Below are 21,275 nucleotides of genomic sequence, written 5' to 3'. Positions count from 1 at the left end.
CCGCAGTACCCCCCCCCAAAGTATTTTTTAAAATAATTTGCATCTGTTATGAACATGTACATTTTTCCTTTGTCATTCCCTAAACAATACAGTACAGTGATTATTTATTTACATGCCATTCACATGTTATTGAGTATTAAAAGTGATCTAGAAGTGTTACAAGTATATAGGAGCACATACATAAGCTATGTGCAAATACTGTGCCCTTTTATATGAGGGACTTGTTCATCTATGGCTTTTGGCATTTGACAGGATCCTCGAACCAGTCCAGGTATTGGAATGACTTGACCCCATGAACCATCAGTCTCTGTTTTAGCCTCTCAGTTCTGTCACTCTATTAGGAAAACAGCCACAGATGGTATACAAACAAGTAAGCATGGCTGTATTAGTTATTGAAATTTACAAAACAGGTCATCCCTGAATTTGGACTGTAAGCTGTGATTTGCTGGTTTACTTGTTAAAGCCTACACATGTAAAATTTGAATTGATACTCATCATACCAAATTGAAAGCAATATTTAAGGTAAGCACAGTGTCTTAGCAAATGCTAAAAATAGTGTAATACTCAAATTTTGGTTTGTACTTGCTGCCCTCAGAAAATCTGAAGAAGCACACCAGTTGGTTAGTGTTGGGCATTACAGGTGAACTGCCACAGGGGACCTGAGCACCTTCTGTGGTTAATAGCCACTCGCTATCTTAAGAGTTGTAGGGATTAAGTTTTTTGCTCCAGGCTAAGCTCCCAGTCTACCTTTGGATGTCTTTGTAGAGCGAGCAAAAGCATTAGTTGGTAACTGTTCACTAAGAAGTCTTCCAATCTTTAGATGGTGCTGTTGCAGCTATTGCCTTTGGTGGAACAACTACTAGGAAAGATGGAGAAAGAGCACACAGCTGTCCTGAAAGATGAGGCCATTGTTTTGCATCTTGCTCTGGGAAAATATAATGAATATTCAGCTTCTCTTTTACACAAGGATCCAAAGAGTCTAGATATGTTTATAAAAGCCGTGCACACAGCAAAGGAACTTGACACAGGAACGCCAACCATTCAGATCACTGCACTCGAAAAGGTCAGTGACTTTCTTCAGAAACCCAATCACGTTCAAACATTGAAAGGTTTGTGATACAAGTTATTGATGACTGGACATGTTTTAGAGGGACATGATATATCTTACCTACTGTACAGAACTGAAAGTTGTACATTGATTGTTAAAAAGAATTACATTTTAAATGAGAAGACAATGTGGAACAGTTTTATATTGTGCGTGAAAATGATACAGAAATCACTTTTGAAGTTCAAGCTTGTTCACTGAATCAGTGGGTTATTTTTTTTCCTTCTGTCTCTAGATCACGAAGCCATTTTTTGCAGCTATATCAGATGCAAAGGTTCAGCAGAGAATTCTGTGCATGTTATTTGATTTACTGGTAAACTGTAAAAATTCACATTGCACTCAGACTGTTGGCAGTGTTTTTAAAGGGGTAAGTTGCAAACTTTGTGTAATTTGTCTGTTAATGCTTAGTCTCTTCCAAGTGACATCACATTTAAGTGTCCTGCATTTTCTAGTGATCCTAAAAAAGGTCAGCTGTCACTATTAGGAAGAGTCATGGAAAAGTAGGTCATAGAGAGGTATAAAATCAAAATAAGTCTCTGCCATTATTTTTGTTGTTTCAAATATTTATAATTTTAATGAAGTAAGGGGTGTGTGTGTGTGTGTGTTTGAATTTGGATCTTGTATTAGGTAGAATCTGCCTGTTTTCATGGAAAGAACAGGAAAGAATGAGAAGCTCAGTGTTGAGCTGGCTGAGATTATTCTTAAACAGTCATCTGCCAATGTAGTGGAATTGAGAATCTGTTTATTGGTTTATATGGTTTTGTTTGTTTGTTTTTGAGACAGGGTCTCACTATGTAGTTCAGGCTGGCCTAGACTTACTATATAGCCCCGGCTGGCCTCAAACTGAAGGTGATCCTCCTGCCTCAGCTACCCAAATGTTGGGATTACAGGCATTCACCACCATGCCCGGCTTATATGTATATCAAAACCTAGCTAATAGTGGGATATTGCCTGTAGAAAATAGTACACCAAAGTCCTAGTATCTAGATTTAGCAGTTTTCAAAATTTTAACATATTTGCTCAATCTTTTCATCTTTTTCTTTATTGAAGTAGTAAATCTTAACATTTTTTCATCCCTGTTTACTTCAGTATATCTCTGTTTAAAAAATGGACATTTTCTTATATAACTACAATGCCATTATCATGCCTGAAAAAAATTAACAGTAATCCTTTGGTATCATCTAATATATAGTCCATTCTCATATTTTTATTATTGCCTCAAATACACTTTTTGAAATTGTTTTCTTGGAATCAAAATCTAAATATTTAGTTGTGATGTCAGAACCTTCCTAAAGAAAAGAGATTCCTACTACCCTATTTCTAGAGAATCTCTGGGGCTGTGAATCTGTGTGTGTGTGTGTGTGTGTGTGTGTGTGTGTGTGTTTCTGTGTATTTCTGTGTGTTTCTCTGTCTGATTCTTTCCCAGTTTAATAGGGTACATCTGTCTTGGAACCAGTTGGTTTGGATGATTCTGTGATTCTGTATTAAGGGCTATTTACCACTTTGAGGTATGATTGTGGAAATGGGTGACTGGACTGGAGAAGTGTTACTGTGTCATCAGAACAAACTCAGGGCTATAATTTGATATCCAGGACAGACACTGTAGAGGCAAATGGATGGTAGAAGGAGAGAGCTCAATTAAAATGAATATTAAAGTTAAATCCATCTTGGCTAATAGGTTGGTTTTGATTTACACTCTCTCCCTCCTTTCTTCTGATTTTTCTTGTAGTCTTAGATTTAAGATGGTAATATTATCAGATGCACATGGCAGGGTAGGGCAGACAGATCCAGTGGAGGACCCTTCTTAGGAGATAATGTCTGATTTTAGTCCTTTTTTTTTTTTTTTTTTGTGGTACCAGGGATCGAATTCAGGACCTTACACTTGCGAGGCAGGCGTGGTGCCACTGAGCTAAAATGCCCAGCCGTAGTCTTAATTTTTCTTTCTTTTTGTTTTTTTGGTACCGGGGATCAAATTCAGGACCTTGTGCTTGCAAGGCAGGTGCTGGAACCACTGAGCTAAATCCCTGGCCCCGTAGTCTTAATATTTTTAAAGAAACTTGGAGGGAAATTAGAGGGAATCACAAGGATAATACATACTTAACCACATAGTGCTGAGTGGTGGTTGAGTTAAGATTTAGTTCAAAAGGGAGCATCTTAGAATGTTTGGAGGGTTATCAAAAGGAAAATTTTAACCCAGGTTTCCTCTGTCTTTCTTAGGAAACAGCTGACTAGAGAGCATATGAAATATTTGCATACATGTTATATCAGCCAAAGATAAGCTGGGCTTTGTATTTGAGGAAACTGTATATCTCAATATAAAAATTATTTTGATTACCAAAATTTACTCTGTTAAACATTGCTACTTTATGACAATAAATACATGTCGTATGATAAAATAAGTATGTGCTGTTATGAGTAGATTACCAAGATACTAGAGCAGGGGTATTTTTATACAACTACTGGTATATGGAAAATTTCCTAAAGGATTCATTAGTGTCAGTGGTGTTTTCCTTTAGGGATTGGGCTGGCCTCTAGAGTGGTATAAAGACAAAAGTGGACATAAATGCTTTCATCTCATCTCTTGTAATCATTACTCTAATCTTGTTCCACTGCATTATATCAACCATTCTTTCCTTCAATATTTCAGATTTCTGTTAATGCTGAACAAGTCAGAGTAGAACTGGAACCACCAGATAAAACTAAATCCTTGGGCACAATTCAGCAAACAAGAAGACAAAAAATGCAGCAGAAGTAAGAATTATGAATACACTGAGAGCATGCTCCAAATGTTATGAAAGCATTGATTTTTTTGATGCCCATCAATTTGGTATAATCAGATACAGTACTTTTTACTTAGCAATGATAGTATTTCATTTTCAACCTTCTGTCTTCTGTGTTTCCCAGAAAATCACAGGATCTAGAATCTGTTCAGGAAGTTGGAAGTTCTTACTGGCAGCGAGTAACCCTCATCCTGGAATTACTACAGCACAAGAAGAAGCTCAAAAACCCTCAGCTATTGATACCAACTCTTTTTAACTTGCTGTCGAGGTAATGACATTTGACCTTGATCTGTGGGAGAATAGGATTCTAATTCTTGCCTATAAGTTTCCTTTCAAGATACCTTTGTTTAGTTTATACAATAAAGAAAGTTAAGTACTATAGTTGAGAGAACAATTTTAGGTTCCCATTGCCTGGTTTCCTTCTGAACTTTCAGTACTGAAAGTACTGTACCTCGGCTGTCCTTTCTTCCTTATATTTAAAGATACAGTATAATATCTAAAATATTTTTCAGGTATAAATGATTAGCTAGCTACAGAGTATACCACTGAATTGTGGACTGTGCTGTCATTTAAAAGCAAAGTAATTCTGAAGGTTGGCCTCTTAAATTCCAAATACATTAGTGAAAAGTATAATAGAGAAGGAAGATAATTTGACATAAACACCTGTCTCTGTGAAGAGAAAATTGAAATTAAAAATCATATCCTATATTTTTAGACTTTGTTTAATGATTGTATTTTAGTTATTTAATGAGTTTTGGGTGGTGGTCATTAATGGGGCGATTGTACAGTTTTTATATTTCCTCTTATTTCTCTTCTGGGTGTTCCGAAGGTGTTTAGAACCTTTGCTGCCAGAGCAGGGGAACATGGAATACACCAAGCAATTAATTCTTAGTTGTCTGCTCAATATTTGCCAAAAACTCTCTCCAGATGGTGGCAGAATACCTAAAGGTATGTGCTGGATAGGAAAGGGTAAAAATATTACCTACTTTGAGTATGAATGTACCTGCTACTTAGATTTTTAAAAATTTCTTACCACTGTAGATGTTGTAGATGAAGAGAAGTTCAATGTGGAGTTGATTGTTCAGTGCATCCGCCTTTCAGAGATGCCCCAAACCCATCACCATGCCCTTTTACTTTTGGGTACAGTTGCTGGAATATTTCCGGTAAGTGCTAATGGTTATATTAGACTTTAGCATTTATTTGAGATATTTTTCTTCCATGGGAATACACTGGCATACACAGATTTATAAAAAACTTTAAGCTGGGCATTGTGGCACATGCCTATAATCCTAGCACTCTGGAGGCTGAGGCAGGAGTATTGCCAAGAGTTTGAGGGCAGCCTGGCCTACATAGTTCAGGACCAGCCTGAACTACAAAGGGAGTCCCTGCCTCAAAAAAAAAAAAAATTTTTTTTTTCTTAATTCATTAAGTTTATTGGTACATTTTAGGTATACATTAAGCTGACATTCATTATTGGGAATTTGTAGTTGTACATGATATATCTTGGTTCTTATTTTTTCCCATTCTCCTTCCCTCCCTTCAACTCCTCCATCCCTCCCTATTTACATAAGCTTTGTTTCCAGGGGTTTTTTCCTCCTTTTTTTTTTCCTGTTTCCCACTCCCCCCCCCCCCCCCCCGCACGTGTGTCCTATTTATTTCACTTAAGAGTATGGCCTCAAGGTGCATCTATTTAGCTATAAATGTCTCTAGTTGATTTAAAATTCTTTAGGGTGCAGCTCAGTGGTAGAACACTTGTCTAGCATGCTGAAAGCCCTGGGGTCAATCCCCAGCACTAGGGGAAAACAGAAAATAAATGTGTTAGGTTTGAGGTTCCCTCAGCACCACTAGGACTCTCAGCCCTGCCTCTTTACAGCTGGGATGCTGTGACCTGTTTGATCCTGCTAAGCTTTGATTCCCTCGTTTATAAAGTGAAAATACAGTAAACTTCTTCACAGGATTCTGGTGAGGATTCAGTGAATAATTTGTGGTAACTTCTGAGCTCTGTACCTACCACACTAACAATCTAGTAAGCTAGTAGCACTGTTTATTTGGAAAAAATTAATAGCCCATCAATCCTCAACTAATCCTCTAAACAGCCTTCAGCTGTTGACAAAATTTAATTATAATCTACTTCATTTGAAGACATGATGCCCTTGTATAAAATACATTATTTAAAAATCTTTGAAGAAATTAAAACTTTTTATATCAGATTTAGATTAGAGGATCTAACCTGCAGTTCTCCATAAGCTTTAAGCAGCCTTTTTCTATTGAAATAATGCAAGATTAGTTTGTATGTATGAATTTTGAATGTATGAATTTTTTTTTCCCCTTGGAGGAGGTCTAGCTTTCAAAGAAGTTACTATGAATGTTTATGTACATGTGTTTATGTGGACACGCTTTCATGTCTCTTGTAATTTCTGGGTTAAGTAGTTACTCTGCTTAACTTTTTTTTTTTGGTACCAGGCAGGCACTGTGCTGCTGAGCTACATTCCCAGCTCTCTGCTTAACTTTTTTGAGGAACTGTCAGACTATTTTCCAAAGTGACTGCCCTATATGATTCCCACCAGCAGTGTTTGTGAGATTCTGATTCTCCACATCCTTAATAGGACTTTCATTATCTGTCTTCTATATAATAGCCATCCTAATAGGTGTGAAGTGGTATCTGATAATTTTGATTTTTTAAATTTCCTAGTGACATGGTGAGTATTTTTTTCATATGCTTATATTTCTTATGCATTGATCAGTTGCATATTTTCTTTGAAGAAGTTTTTTTTTTTTTAATCTTTTGCCCATTTTTAATTTTTAAAAATTTTAGTTGGTGCAAAGGATTGAACCCAGGGCTTCACACATGCTAACATACAGTCCCACTCCTACCCATTTTTTTTTTTTTTTTTTGGTACTGGGGATCGAACTCTGGTCCTTGTGCTTGTGCAGCAGGCGGCGAAACTACTGAGCTAAATCCCTGGCCCTACTCCTACCCATTTTTAAAACAGATTCTCTCTTTCCTAGTGAATTGTAATGAATTATTAATGTTTAATATACTTGAAATTAAAAATGCTGATGGTTCTGTTTTATTTCAGGATAAAGTTCTACACAATATCATGTCTATTTTTACATTTATGGGTGCCAATGTTATGCGCCTAGATGATGCTTACAGTTTTCAAGTTATTAGCAAAACAGTGAAAATGGTTATTCCAGCACTTATTCAGGTAAGGTGTCTGAATACCACATCATCAGTTATAGGTTTTAATTTTTAAAAATTTTGCACATAAATGGCATCAAAAGCCTTTCTGAAGTGCTCAAGTAACTTGTGCCTCCTAAATTTTAGAAAGATGAAGGTATGAAGCAGTCATGAGAGTATTGCCAGAATTACAAGCAAGCCTGTTATATGTGGTTTTGCTATGCTTTGATGTTGTAACCATGAAAGTTCTTAGCCTTTTGCTGAAGGAGTGAATTTCTATCAACTGTCTGTTTCAGAATACCATGTTAGTTTGATAATACAATTTCTTAGACTAACAAGTATGAGGGGGAAGGGAGCTATTAGAGCCACCATAGCCAGTTTGTTACATGCAGTCCAGCAAACATTTACCAAGTATACTCTAGGAACCAAGTGCTCAGTAAAGTGAGGTATTGACTTTGCCAGTGAGAAATGAACAGTTAGGAAGTAGAAAGTAACCTTAATGATGGAAGGGCTTGGTTGTCTGCTGGAGTAATCTGCTTATCCCTCTTTATTGATGTCTCTTCTCATGTCTTAACTGTTCCAGGGATGAGCATATTAATCTTGACCTTAGATTGGTATTTTCTGTATCTCACAAGTAGGTGACATATGTCTGAGAAGAAAAATAACTCTATGCATTAATCTATGTGCCAAATAGCATAAATAATTGCTACATTTCAGAAGAGGGAAAAGTCCATATGGACCAGGATGGCCAATTTCTTGAGAAGTAGAATTTGAACTAGTACCAAAGGAGGTCAGGACTTGGACAGTGAAAGAGCAGAGCTGTCAGTAGCCTGGCGTGGTTACGTGCTCAGTGCCCATGAAGAATGTGATGTAGATGGATTTGACAATGAAAACACATTGAGACAGGTCGAGGTAGAGGGCATTGGATTATTCATCCAAGTGTGTGTTTATTTTTTAATTCATTCCCTCATTCATTCAGCAACACTACTTTGATCACCCATACCAGAGTAAAATAGTTTGAATGTTACTGTGAAAGCAGCAGGAAGCTGTTGGCTTTTCTGTGCTCTGCTCACCTAGGTTATATGCGTTCTTCCCAAAGAGCACACAGTCTTGTGCATGCACAACCTACTCAGGAGGCCCAAGCAGGCTTGCTGTCACTGCCACATGTTTGACATATGCCATTGACTGCCTCCTGTTGTTACTTTTCATGACAGCATCCTGTTTCATAGGGTTTATAAATCTGCTTTGGGGCATAGCTCACACCATTACACTGTCTTCCCCTCAGGGCCACAATGTCTAGGATATGATAGGTACTTATTGGCTGTTTACTGATAGGGCTTTGATTATTAAAATTCTTTCCATAACTTGACCTATCTGAAAAGCCTTATTTTGTCCACTTCAAGCTTGTTTTTAGGAGAGCTATTTTTTCATCTACTCAAGTCCCTTTGCTGTTTTGCAGTCTGATAAGGGAGACTCTGTAGAAGTCACAAGAAATGTGGAAGAAATTGTGGTGAAGATCATCAGCGTGTTTGTGGATGCACTGCCACATGTTCCCGAACACAGGCGCCTGCCCATCCTTGTTCAGCTTGTTGATACATTAGGTGTAGAAAAGTTCCTCTGGGTTCTTCTTGTTTTGCTCTTTGAACAGTATGTCACTAAAACAGTGCTGGTGGCTGCCTATGGAGAAAAGGTACGTTGGATAGGGTGGTAAGAAGGAAAATGGTGGCATTTCACACAGATTTTATGATCTTGTCATTTTAACATGAGGTTGATGATACTTGATATACATTACTTAATGGTAACTTGCCCAGTACTTTTTTCAGAAATGTTTTTGTTACTCTTTAATGCTTTCAGAAGCTGGACATGGTGGTACACATCTGTAATCCCAGCTGCTCAGGAGACTAAGGGAGAAAGATCACAAGTTTGAGGGAAGCCTGGGGAACCTAGTGAGACCCTATCTCCGAGAAAAAATTTTTTCCCATTGACTTTTTTTTTTTTTGGTACTGGGGATCGAACTCAGGACCTTGCGCTTTCGAGGCAGGTGGCGGCACCACTGAGGTAAATGCCTGGCCGCCAGAGAAAAAATTTTTTAAAAGAGCTGGAGATTTAGTTTATCATGAGACCCTGGTACTTCAATCCCCAGTACTGCAAACTGCAAAAATAAACACAACAACTTGCTTTCAGAGCCTGTGGCATGTAGAATATCCTCAATACTACCAAAACAACTTCTGAAGGCAATTTGCCTTTTCTAGGAAACATCCGGTGCCGAGTTGGGTGATTCTGTTTTAAGCTGAACAGAGTTGGGTTGGGACTTGGTGAAACTGTCTCTTGAAAGTGGCCTCTTGAAGGCATGTTGTCAGGAAGCAGGGCGTGTCCACATCAGCAAACACAGACCTAGAGATGGCTTGGAAGGGTCACATTTGGATAGACAAGGGCAGAACTCACTGGTCAAGGACTGTTTGTAAGTGACATCTTAGATGTGGGATCCTGGAGTAGGTCTCAGAGCTACTCTAAAGTAAAATGTAAAGTTTCTCTGGAAGTCACAGAGTAGACTATCCTGGGAGCCTACCCTCGTAGTTCTCATAAACAGCTGTTTTACACAAGCTCACCAACTTATTTGTCTGGTGAGGACCACAAGGAAAAACACATAGTGACTGTATATATGCTAAGGAATAGTTTTTGAACATAACCCTTCATTTGTACTTATAAATGCCCATTTGTTAGGTTCAGTTTTTTTACCTTATCCTTTCTGTCCATACAGGATGCTATTTTAGAGGCGGATACTGAATTTTGGATTTCAGTCTGTTGTGAATTTAGTGTCCAGCATCAGATTCAAAGCTTGATGGATGTCCTCCAGTATTTAGTAAAGATGCCTGAGGATAAAAAAGGTAAGCGTACCTCCAGTGTTGTTCACCATCAAATCTTAGCCGAGGAGGAGGAGGAGGGAATGCAGGTTATCCTTGGAACCATCATATGCCTTTAGAAGGGCTTTTTATGTACATTAATCACTTTTGAGTATATTGAGTGTATTATTGTACTGTACTTTCTGGCTCCTGTAGGAAACAGTCAGTAGCAGTAGCAGTGCCCCGCCCCTCTCACACAGTGCTTTTATGATCTGTGTCTTGGACTCTTGTGTTGGGTGGGGAATGTCACCTATGTCTGAGATGAATTATATTCAAATGACAGTAAGGGAGCTGGACCTTATTAGCTCTTTCTAGGCTTCCCACTATAATACCTGTGAAGACATTTATAGCAATGGTAAATATTAAAATGTTGTCGCATAGCAATCTTGAAGACAATTCCAATCATCCCAGCATCAGCAAGGTTGGTTTAAGGAAGGTCTAGTACATTGAACATTCTTAGTTTTCTGCCTTCGGAGGAGAATAAGATACATTAGAGAGATGGCTCCACAATTCCTTGTGGCTGGCTGTTGGCCTTGTCATGCAGTCAGCTCAGGTTTCACAGGGGCAGACCAGGAAGTTCCCTGAGAGCTATATGTGGCAACTTGGTTAAGGGAGAGTCTTCATAGTGAGTCCTTCTTTAGCACAACGTTTTGTTGTTAACTTTTGTTTTTGTGTGATTTTGGGGCTGGAACTCAGGGCTTGTGCATGCTAAACAAGTGCTCTTCCACTGAGTTATCCCCTTATTTCCCTAAAACGATAGTCTTTAAGTTGCCTATTATGGGCCCCTGATCACTATATCCCCAAACCCCATTTAAATTAGATACACCTGGATAAGAAATTCTACATGTAAAGTTGGTAGTTTTAGAACACACATCTTCAGACTTAAGAGTCCAACCTTAAGACTAATGACCCTCCTCCAGCCTCTGAGGGCTGTGAAGTAAGTGCCCCTGAGGCTCCAGAAAGTCCATTCAGATCCAGGAGTGCAAGATTCCTTCTGGAATACCTTCGTCTCCTATTTGATTTTCTCAGTTGCCTGTTTTGTTAGGGTTTGCTTCTTGACTTACACACCTTCTCAAGACAGTAGGTTACTGTCTTGGCAAATATGTTCCCATTTCTCACTGCTTTAGAAGAGGAAAGGCTGGGTGTCATAGCTGAACACGTTTATGTCTGAAATTGCGACCCCTCATCATATTATATTAGAACTCATTATGCCAAGGAATCGGGTAGAAGATGAGTATGGTTACCTGTTCTGTTGCTGTCTTTTAGAAACTCTTCCCAAGGTAATATCGAAGAAGGGTGAGTCACAAGAAGAGATGCTCCAGATCTTTAACGTGGACACTCATACAAGCAAGCAGCTGAGACACTTTAAATTTTTGTCAGTGTCCTTCATGGCCCAGCTCCTGGCTTCCAATAATTTTCTCAAAAAGGTGATGTGTTCTTTAAATGTCCTCATGATAAAATGATCTTGCTTTTGCTGAAGGAACTGTGTTTTAAACTTGCAGCTTGGTAAATGTCTTATGAAAATGTGAGGCATGACTAATTGAATATAGAAAATCAGTACACTTCACCGTGAAAGACTTCATGGCATGATCTACCAGGGTTGAATATGTAAGCCTTACAACTTAGCAATTTCATTTTCAAGAGGTGTATACTCACCAGAAGTAAATGAACATGTATGCCAAAAGCCATATTTAAGAATGCTTATGAGAGCATCGTTCAGGGCAGCTCAAGACTGGTCACACTCCAAGTGCCGTGGATAAATTGTCTGTCATCTTTAGTGAACATGAGTGCACAACACAGCCACCTGGTGAATCTCAGGGAAACAGTTTTGAAAGAGGGAGGCCAGACACAAAAGGATGCATTCCATGATTCTATAAAGAGGCAAAGTGGTATTTACAGTTTTAAATGTCAAGGTAGTGGTATCTATGCAGGGTAGGGGACAGTAATGGCAGGCAAGTAGGGGAGTACTTCGAGGGTGCCATGGTCCTAGTGTACTGTGTCTTTGCCTGGATACAGTGAGCTCTACATGAAAGATTGGTACACTCTTCTGTTTGAGTGTCAAGTTTCATTTTAGATAATAAGAAAAGAAAGGACAGTTGTGAGCAAGAATACAAAAGTGGTTCAACACTAAAACGTCTTTTAAAGTACATATTACAGTAACAGATTAAGAGGGGAAACCATATAATCATCCTAATTTTTACATAGTAATATTTCAGTACATGCAGTATTCATTTATCATTTAAGAAAAAAAATTTTCTTAGTGTGGGATAGATGGAAATTCCTTTGGCTTGATAAGAGAGAGTATCTATTAGAAGTCTGTGGTTTATAGTATACTTAAGTACAAAACATTAATGGTATCCTGCTAATGTCAGGATGAAAGCTGCCTTCTGTTGTCATGTTTATTCAGGAAAAGAAATGCGGTAAGAATGAGGAAAACATAAAACCAACAAACTCTCAGAACTAATAATTAGTCCAGTGAGCTTGCTTGACAGAAATTAGTGACAGTGGCCTATATCAGTCAAGCCAGCTAAACTCACTAGTCTTACACACCATTTTATAGTGCCAGCATTTGTCTAATTAAAAAATAGAACAGGGCCGGGGATTTAGCTCAGCGTTTCTGCCGCCTGCCTTGCAAGCACAAGGATCCAAGTTTGATCCCCGGTACCAAAAAAATTTTTTAAAAATTAAAAATAGAATAGAAAAAATATTTCACATATGATTAAAAAAACTTATAAGGTGCTAAGAATAAGCCTAACAAAATGTATGTAAGAATATCATGGAGGAATTTCCAGTATATTAAAGAAAACTTTAAGAAGTAGAAGAGATGCTGTTCATACACAAGAAGACTCCATAGATTCCAGTTCTTTTCAGATAAATCTAGAAATACAGTGCACTTCCTCAATTACATTTTTTTAAATGACCTTGACAAGTTGATCCCAAAATGTATAGGACCAAAGATAGTGGTGGAGCAAGAGTAATCAGATCAGTGTGACCAAACCGCAAGCTCATAAACACATTTAGGTGTGGGTAGAAAAGGTGGCAGGTAGTGTTAAAAGCCAGTGAAAAGAGAACTGTTCCAAGTACAGTGGTACCTCAGTTCCCGAACTTAATTTGTTCCACGATTCTGGGAAAGATAGGTGGTCGACATCATGTTTGTCACCCAGTCCAGAGTTCAAAAACCGAAACAAAATTTTTCCAAATGATTCTATTTGCAAACTAAATTGTTCAAACAGAAGCATTCGTGAACTGAGGTATTACTGTACTAGCACTGGCATGATTCATTTTATATTTGTGGGAAGACAAAAACTGTTCTCACACCATATGTAGCAAATAATTTTAGGTAAAAACTTTAATGTGAAAAGTAGCACTTAGAACTTTTAGAAGAAAATGAAGGAGAAAAATAATGTGACCAGAGAATAAAGAAGAATTTTTCTTTAAAATTTTGGTTCAACAAAAAGCCACTATAAAGTGAAAAAGCCAGAGACCAAGAGATTATGGCTCTGCATAAATTAAAAATTATCTGCTTTGATGAAAACCATGGCTGAGAATATGAGAGGAGTCACAAATGACCAATTAATATACATCGCAATTTAACCTCCTTAGTAAACAGGAAATGCAAATTAAATGAGAGACCACCTTGGTACCTGTTGAATTGGTAAAATTGTAAGAGTGGCTAGTACCAAGGAATGCCAAGGACGTGAAGTACATGGTGATAGGTAGTGTGAGTTGGCCCAGCACTTTAGAAACCACTTAGAAGGGTTCCATAGAGTCAGAAAGGTCAGTAATTCCCTTTCTTAAGCATTTGCTCTACCAAAACTTGCCTAGTTGTTAAGACACTTATAAAAATGTCTTTTAGCATTATTAGTACAGGTTGAGCATCCGTGATCTGAAAGTCAAAGTATTCCAAAACAGAAATTTTTGGGTGCAGACATGACAAATGGAAAATACCACACCTGACCTCATATGATGAGTCACAGCTAAAACACAGGCATATTAAAAATATTTTATAAAGTCACTTTTAGGCTGTGTGTATATGGTATGTATAAAACATAAGTGAATTTCATGTTTAAACTTGGGTTCCATCCCCATGATACCTCATTATGTATATACAGGTACTCTAAAATCTGAAAAGATCTAAGCTACTTCTGGGTTCCAAACATTTCAGAAAAGGGATATTGAACTTGTAAAAGGAAAAATAAAAAGGACATAAAGTCTAGCAACAGAGGCACAGGAATAAATAAGTTATATCCACAGAAGTAGAGCAATATAAGTCCCCATCCAGGCACACATCGCAAATCTAACGTTACCATAAAAACGTACTGTTTGGAAACAATAACAGATTGGGAGGATGGTTGTCCTTGAGAGGCCTGGGGTAGTGGGAGGATGGGCCAGGGAGCTGTATGTAGGGGTCTACCGCTGTGTTCATAATGTTTAACATCTCAACCAATTTCGTATGAGCTACCCAGGTCAGCATTTTATAGAATTAAGAAGTAGGCAGCGGCCTGGGATTTAGCTCAGTGGTGCCGCCACCTGCGTCGCTAGCAGAAGGACCTGAGTTTGATCCCTGGTACCAAAAAAGAAAGAAGCAAACGGGTGTTGTTTGTTTGCTATATTTTCCTAAATTTTTGTTGTACTTTACAGATACTGCAAATAGAATATAACTAAACTAAATTTAAGAGAGGTGTAGTTACTGTAGTCCAGTGAGGATGATCTGAACCTGATTAAATTCTAATGCCAGAAATCAGCTAAGCTGAGAGGTTTGCATGAATAGCTTGAGTTTCATTGAACCTATTTCAAATGACTTCACTAGCAGAGACCATACTGTTCTAATGGAACCTTCTTTAAAACTTAGGTGGTTGAAAGTGGTGGTCCTCAGATTTTGAATGGCCTTGAACAGAGGTATGTTTACTTTTTCTTTTTATTTGGAAATACTTTCAGACTTATGGAAAGACTGGAAAAATAGAAAACACAACTGTCATAGACTCTATAGTCAGGTTCACCAATTGACACATTTTTGTCATTCTCTCTGCGTACATTTTTGTCTCTGAGCCATTTGAAACCAAGTCATATACATTATGCCTCTTTCCTCTGATACTTTATTGTACTTTTCCTAAAAATAAGAAATATTCTTTAAAAACCACAGTGCATTTGCCAAGTTTTGGAGCTGGAATGAGGAATATCCTTCCAGAAGCCTCTGTTTACTTTTTTTTTTTTGGTACCAGGGATCAAACTCTGGTCCTTGCTCTTGCAGGGCAGGCAGCGGAACCACTGAGCTAAATCCCTGGACCAAATTTTTTTTTGCGGGGTTGGGGGCTGGGGGGTACCGGGGATCTAACTCGGGTCCTTGCACTTGCACAGCAGGCAGTGAAACCACTGAGCTAAATCCCGGCCCTGTTTACTTCTTAATGGTATTTCTGTGTAATAATCTTTCCCTCCACATAATTTTTTAAATAATTTAGTATGAAATTGTTGAATTTCTTACATTCTGCATGAGATAAATCCAAGTTCTTGAAATGCTTTAGCTGCTTTTTGCTGAGTGCAGCTCCGTGTTTCAGGTTGCTCGAGACTGTTCTTGGCTATATCAACACTGTGGCACAGTCCATGGAAAAAAATGCAGACAAACTCACCGTGAAGTTCTGGCGAGCACTCCTCAGCAAAACATACGATGTGTTAGATAAGGTACATCTTCATCTCTCCCCTTAATCACTGTTTGTCACTAGTTTTTATAGCATTAAGAAATTATTTGATTTAAAGTTTTACTAAAAATGAATTTAATAATGTAATGAAACTCAGATTTTTCTTAAAAAAACCACTTGTCTGGAAAAAAGTTTCCCTGACAATTTTATTATATTAAAACTATAATACAGTTTTTAATATTATAAAAGTAGGTGCCTTAATATATCTGATGAGGTATTTTGTTTTGAAAAAGTATCTCGAGAAGTTGTCCACCTGGGCCCAAATTTATAATCCTCCTACCTCAGCTGGGATTACAGTACTACCAGGCCTGGCTTAAATCTGATGGTTTTAGTATTCAGTTATACAATATATAAATTTTTCTCCATTCAAATACAATAAATTAAAATACCTATTAGGTATATTGGCTTTGAAATTAGGGTCACATTTCAGATATAGCTAAATCTAGCTATATATATGGCTTCAACAGTTTATTCTTAGCATCAAGTTTTGTTTTGTTTTGTTTTTAATTAAAAAATTGTGGTAAATAATGACTACCTCAAAACTTACTGTAAGAATTACACAAGAAAGTTGTGTCTGAAAATACCTAGCACCTCGCAATGCATAGAAGTCTATCTTAATTGAAGTTGGTCTTTTTTCTTTCTCTTTTTTTCCCTTTTTATGTTAAATGTAAACTTCTTGACAGGTCAATGCCTTGCTGCCCACAGACACATTCATTGCTGTGGTTAGAGGTCTGGTGACCAATCCCCTACCATCTGTACGCCGGAAAGCACTGGATCTTTTGAATAACAAGCTACAGCAGAGCACATCCTGGAAGAGGAAAACTGTGAGTGAGGGTTGTGTTGCAGACCCTGGTCCTTCCTGTGCTTTATTAAGAGCTGCTTTAACTCATGAAGTTTCTCCAGTTTCTCCATTTAAAATAGTTATATCATCTGAGCTATTATATGTGTGTTTTTAAAGTGTGGTGTTAATTCTATTAGACACATCAATGTGTTGTAAGAGCTCTTAGAATGGAATTCCTGTTTGGTGTTGACCATACGTTGCTTTAGCATTAGCATTTTAATCACCCTTTCCTGTGAGGATGCCTCATATAAATATAAATCAGAAGTTGGTCAGAGAGCATAAGCTTTGCTTAGCAGTAAAGAGAATGGAAAAACAACTGTTTTCATATAGTCATGTGGCTTGGAAGCCCTCGTCTCCATTAGAATCTCAAGCTATGAAGATGGGAAGATGGATTGGCAGTTTTTGCAGCTTTAATTATTTGAAGATTTTGGCTGTTCTCTAGGTTTACCGTTTCCTAAAACTGATTCCAGTCCTTCTGGGCATTGTACAACATAAGAAAAAGGAGGCAGAAGAAGAACAAGCAATAAACAGACAAACAGCTTTGTATACCCTCAAGCTTTTGTGCAAGAACTTTGGTGCAGAAAACCCAGAGTCTTTCGTGCCAGTGTTGAATATGGCAGTAGAACTGATTGCTCCAGAAAGAAAGGAAGAGAAGAATGTCCTGGGCAGTGCCCTGCTGTGCATAGCAGAGGTGGCCTCCACCCTGGAGGCACTGGCCATCCCCCAGCTTCCCAGGTATGCTGCTGGAGATGCGGAACAGAAACCACCTCATTCCCAGGCAGATTGGAAATCAGGCCTTAGTGACTTGTTTTGGCCACTGAATGGAAATTACCTAAAAGTAGATTTGTTAAAGAATTGTTCTTCTCTTCAAACTAGTAAACACAGCATTGCTATTTACCTTTAGAGGCACTGCTTTGTGTGGTTGCTTGTCCCCCACTTCTTTTCCCCTTTGACTACCTGTGGTTGGAAAGCAGTGTCACAGCTCCCTGAAGAGAGGCAAGGCCAGAGCAGCCTTACATTGCCGCCTTAGGAAGTCTTACACGCCTAACTCCATCTTTGGCTCCAGCTGGAACTAGCTGTCCACCTAATGACCAATTTAACCTTTGAGAGCTCTGCTATCTATAAACCATGTATCTGCCGCCCCCTAGGATTTCTGCAGGATAGGGATAGCCAGGCTTTGTGCACAGTCCCGAAACATGGCTTATGTCCAGTAATTCAGACGCTGATATTTTTTAACAGTTCCTATTGTGTCAGTACTGTTGGTACTGCCAGATCTCTTGTTCTTAGCTGTATATTAAAATGTGTTGCTATGAGTATATGGTGATTAACAGGCACGATTTGTTTGGATTTACTCATATGGTCCTCTGTTCCAGTGTCTAGTCTGAGTTTCTGTGTGATTATGCTTAAGCACTTGCCCTTTCTTCCCAGCCTGATGCCATCCTTGCTGATAGCTGTGAAGAGCACTAGTGAGCTGATCCACAGTGAGGTCTCTCTGCTCAGTGCCCTGGCTGCCCTACATAAGGTCGTTGAGACCCTCCCACACTTCATCAGCCCCTACTTGGAAGGAGTTCTGTCCCAGGTAAGCTGGGGTGATCCTTTGTGCTACACAGGGTGGCAGGGAAAAGTGAAGGACTACCAATTTCATCATTGTATTAAGTGTTTCTGTTTAGCAGATTATTTCTGAAAAGATGTGCTTGTTATTACCAAATGTGTGCCTGTTTTTCTCCTCCATTGTCCCTTCTGCTTCACCTTGAAACTGACCTGGGGATCACTTCAGTGGGGCCCTTCTCTTTGTTAAAACAGTGCGGGATGTATTTATTGCTTTTTATTTTCTTCGGCAAGATCTTTGGGGTTGGGCAGGAAGAGCTGCCTGTTATCACTCCTGCTTGTTTCTGATGTGGAAGGTTACCTATTCCAAAGGCACAGTTCGTAAAATGCAGCTGCCTGTCCACACACAGTGAGCAGATGGTATTCCCAATCAAAAACACCCATAAGTGTTAAGCCCACATTTCTCTGATATTCTTTTTTTTGGTACCAGGGATTGAACTTGGGTCCTTGCACTTGTGCAGCAGGCGGCGAAACCACTGAGCTAAATCCCCAACTTCTCTGTTATTCTGTTTTATGGATCATCTGCCATTCATGAAGTTAGGAACTTTACTTCTATTGTGCACATGATTTAACCAATTCACATACTCTTCCACCAGAGCTGAAAAGTAGCCGCCTGGGGTTAGCCATGTAGCCCAGTGTAGAGCATGTGCCTACCATGTGTGAGGCCCTGGGTTCCATAACTAGCACTATAAAAAAGGGGCATTGGCTGTGAGGAGCTTTCTTGGTTTTTTTGGCAAGGAAGATCCTGGCTCTTCTCGTCCCTAGATTCCCATCCTCTAAGGAAATCGTCAGTTGGGTACTCTGAGTGCTTCCGTGGCCACTGTTTCCCTCCATCCCTGGCTGCCCCATCTTGCCCACCAACACTAAGGAATGGCTTTACGAGGGATTCTTTGTGGAGCTGAATGTGCTCAGTGTTCAAATTAACTGTCATCCCTGAGCTTTCTGTGTGTGCTTGTCAACACAACAGGGCTCAGTCATGTTTTTTGTATTCTTCTAGGTGATTCATTTAGAGAAAATCACCAGTGAAATGGGCTCTGCCTCACAGGCTAACATCTGTCTCATGTCTCTTAAAAAGACACTAGCCACCAAGCTCTCCCCCCGAGTCCTGCTGCCAGCCATTGGCAAGACTTACAAGCAGATCAAGAGGAACTGGAAGGTAAGATCATTGGATACTGGACTTTGGAAAAGGGAGAGGTTCTTGTAGGAGAGAAGCATGTGCTGGTTTAATTCCTATGAAAGGGCATTGCTGAGCTCTAGGAAGAATAAAAATGGCACATCTCATTGCTGTGTTCCTGGCAGAATCACATGGGCCCATTCATGAGCATCTTGCAGGAGCACATCGGGGTGATGAAAAAGGAGGAGCTCACTTCCCATCAGTCTCTGCTGACCACTTTTTTCCTGGAGGCCCTGGAGTTCCGGGCACAGCACCCAGAGGTAAGCTGGTCCTCAACCCCACATCTTAGCTTTGTCCTGCGCTTAGGTAAGAGCCAGAGAAAAATCTGGTTGTGCAACAGTTGTACTTGCCAAATGATTTAGAGTTAGTACTCTACTAAGTCATCTCTCCCATTTGTAGAATGACCTGGAGGAAATTGGGAAGACAGAAAGTTGTATCATTGACTGCCTGGTGGCCATGGTCGTGAAACTGTCCGAGGTCACATTCAGACCACTGTTCTTCAAGGTAAGGCCTTCTTCTTCTGCATCCTCTGTGATGCGATATGACAGGATGCATGGGAGACACTCATCTTCTGTTACGGTTTCAGCTGTTTGATTGGGCCAAAACAGAAGGTGCCCCAAAGGACAGGCTGTTGACATTTTACAACCTGGCCGACCGCATTGCAGAGAAACTGAAGGGGCTATTCACTCTTTTTGCCGGCCACTTGGTGAAGCCTTTTGCTGACACCTTGAACCAAGTGAACATCTCCAAAACAGGTTAGTAGCTCCCTTGCTCTGCCACATGCTTTACATGGGGCACAGTTAGTGCTAGATGCACCTTGGTGCCTAGACGAGATGTTAAAGGTTCTTGAGTGAAGAGTGAATTTTTTCTGTAATGTTGTTATACAAGTGTTAGTTTTAGCATAATGGGGAAACGTTATTAATCAGATGGTTAGGAGAAGGCCGGGGATTTAGCTTAGTGGTTCTGCCGCCTGCCTCTCAAGTGCAAGGACCAGAGTTCGATCCCCGGTTCTTTAAAAAAAAAAAAAAAGGGTTAGGAGAAAGAATACAGTAAGCAAGTATTATTAGTTACTGGAAGTGATTCTTTAAAACATTAAAATTGGGTCTGGAGGTGTAGCTCAGTGGTAGAGCACTTGCCTAGCATGCCTGAGGCCCTAGGTTCAATCCTAGCACTAATAATAATAATAAAAATTAAGATTGGGCCAGGTGTGGTGGTGCATGCTCTAATCCCAGCACTTGGGAGGCTGAGGCAGGAGGATTGCCATGAGTTTGAGGCCACCCTCTGGTGTATAATGAGTTCAGGTTCATCCTGAGCTACATAGTGAGACCTTGTCTCAAAAAACAACAAAGCAAAACAAAAATTCAGATTGGGCTACTCTCTAATGCTAGTAAGTGACCTGATGGAAGTTGAAAGTTTGACTTGCCAGATCTTGACAACTCCAAATGAAGAAATCACTTTTCTGGGATGCCATCCATTTCTCTTGTGTTCAGCTTTCATCCTGATTATGATTTCTAGATCATTTCTGAAACAGTCTTCTGATTGTAGTTAAGTGATTCACATTTAAACATTGGAGATTAAATTCTGAAATTTTTTTTTTTTTAACTACTCCCACCTACAGATGAAGCGTTTTTTGACTCTGAACAGGACCCTGAGAAATGCTGCTTGCTGTTACAATTTATTTTGAACTGTTTGTATAAGATTTTCCTCTTTGATACCCAGCACTTTCTGAGTAAAGAGCGAGCAGAAGCCCTCATGATGCCCCTGGTGGATCAGGTAGGTAACTGGTGGGGCTGTCTCTGAATGCTCAGCTGAGGCAGGTTTTGTGTTTGCCAGAGGACAGCTGTGAGCCTTTTTTAAAAAGGTGTTTTTGTTCTTGTGGGGTGTTTTTTGTTTGTTTTTTGGTGGTGGTGGGGTGTCCTTATACATGACATTTTTATTTTAAAATTGATTATTCATGGCTCTGACTTAATTATGGAGTTTTTCTTTT

At 39.3% G+C, this 21,275-nt stretch overlaps 1 protein-coding gene across 3 annotated transcripts in view; it reads left to right on the top strand.

Annotated features, from left to right (window-relative positions):
- Positions 1–21,275, top strand: part of Heatr1 (HEAT repeat containing 1) — a 47,224-nt gene that overhangs the window by 21,861 nt on the left and 4,088 nt on the right. For all 3 annotated transcript variants that reach the window (XM_004854607.4, XM_087181926.1, XM_004854606.4), the window contains 20 exons: positions 821–1,063; positions 1,341–1,472; positions 3,753–3,856; positions 4,010–4,153; positions 4,715–4,833; positions 4,927–5,048; positions 6,966–7,094; positions 8,526–8,756; positions 9,828–9,954; positions 11,236–11,396; positions 14,822–14,868; positions 15,525–15,648; positions 16,349–16,489; positions 16,949–17,241; positions 17,935–18,085; positions 19,112–19,270; positions 19,414–19,548; positions 19,688–19,792; positions 19,875–20,043; positions 20,907–21,061. In XM_004854607.4, coding sequence (XP_004854664.1) covers positions 821–1,063; positions 1,341–1,472; positions 3,753–3,856; positions 4,010–4,153; positions 4,715–4,833; positions 4,927–5,048; positions 6,966–7,094; positions 8,526–8,756; positions 9,828–9,954; positions 11,236–11,396; positions 14,822–14,868; positions 15,525–15,648; positions 16,349–16,489; positions 16,949–17,241; positions 17,935–18,085; positions 19,112–19,270; positions 19,414–19,548; positions 19,688–19,792; positions 19,875–20,043; positions 20,907–21,061 — 2,991 coding nt within the window. The remainder of the gene's footprint in view (positions 1–820; positions 1,064–1,340; positions 1,473–3,752; positions 3,857–4,009; positions 4,154–4,714; positions 4,834–4,926; positions 5,049–6,965; positions 7,095–8,525; positions 8,757–9,827; positions 9,955–11,235; positions 11,397–14,821; positions 14,869–15,524; positions 15,649–16,348; positions 16,490–16,948; positions 17,242–17,934; positions 18,086–19,111; positions 19,271–19,413; positions 19,549–19,687; positions 19,793–19,874; positions 20,044–20,906; positions 21,062–21,275) is intronic.

Source organism: Heterocephalus glaber, unplaced genomic scaffold (genome assembly GCF_053883595.1).
Source record: "Heterocephalus glaber isolate CG9 unplaced genomic scaffold, H.glaber_assembly_v1.0 deba00001472, whole genome shotgun sequence".
NCBI lineage: Eukaryota > Metazoa > Chordata > Mammalia > Rodentia > Bathyergidae > Heterocephalus > Heterocephalus glaber.
This window is presented reverse-complemented; position numbering and strand designations above follow the sequence as displayed.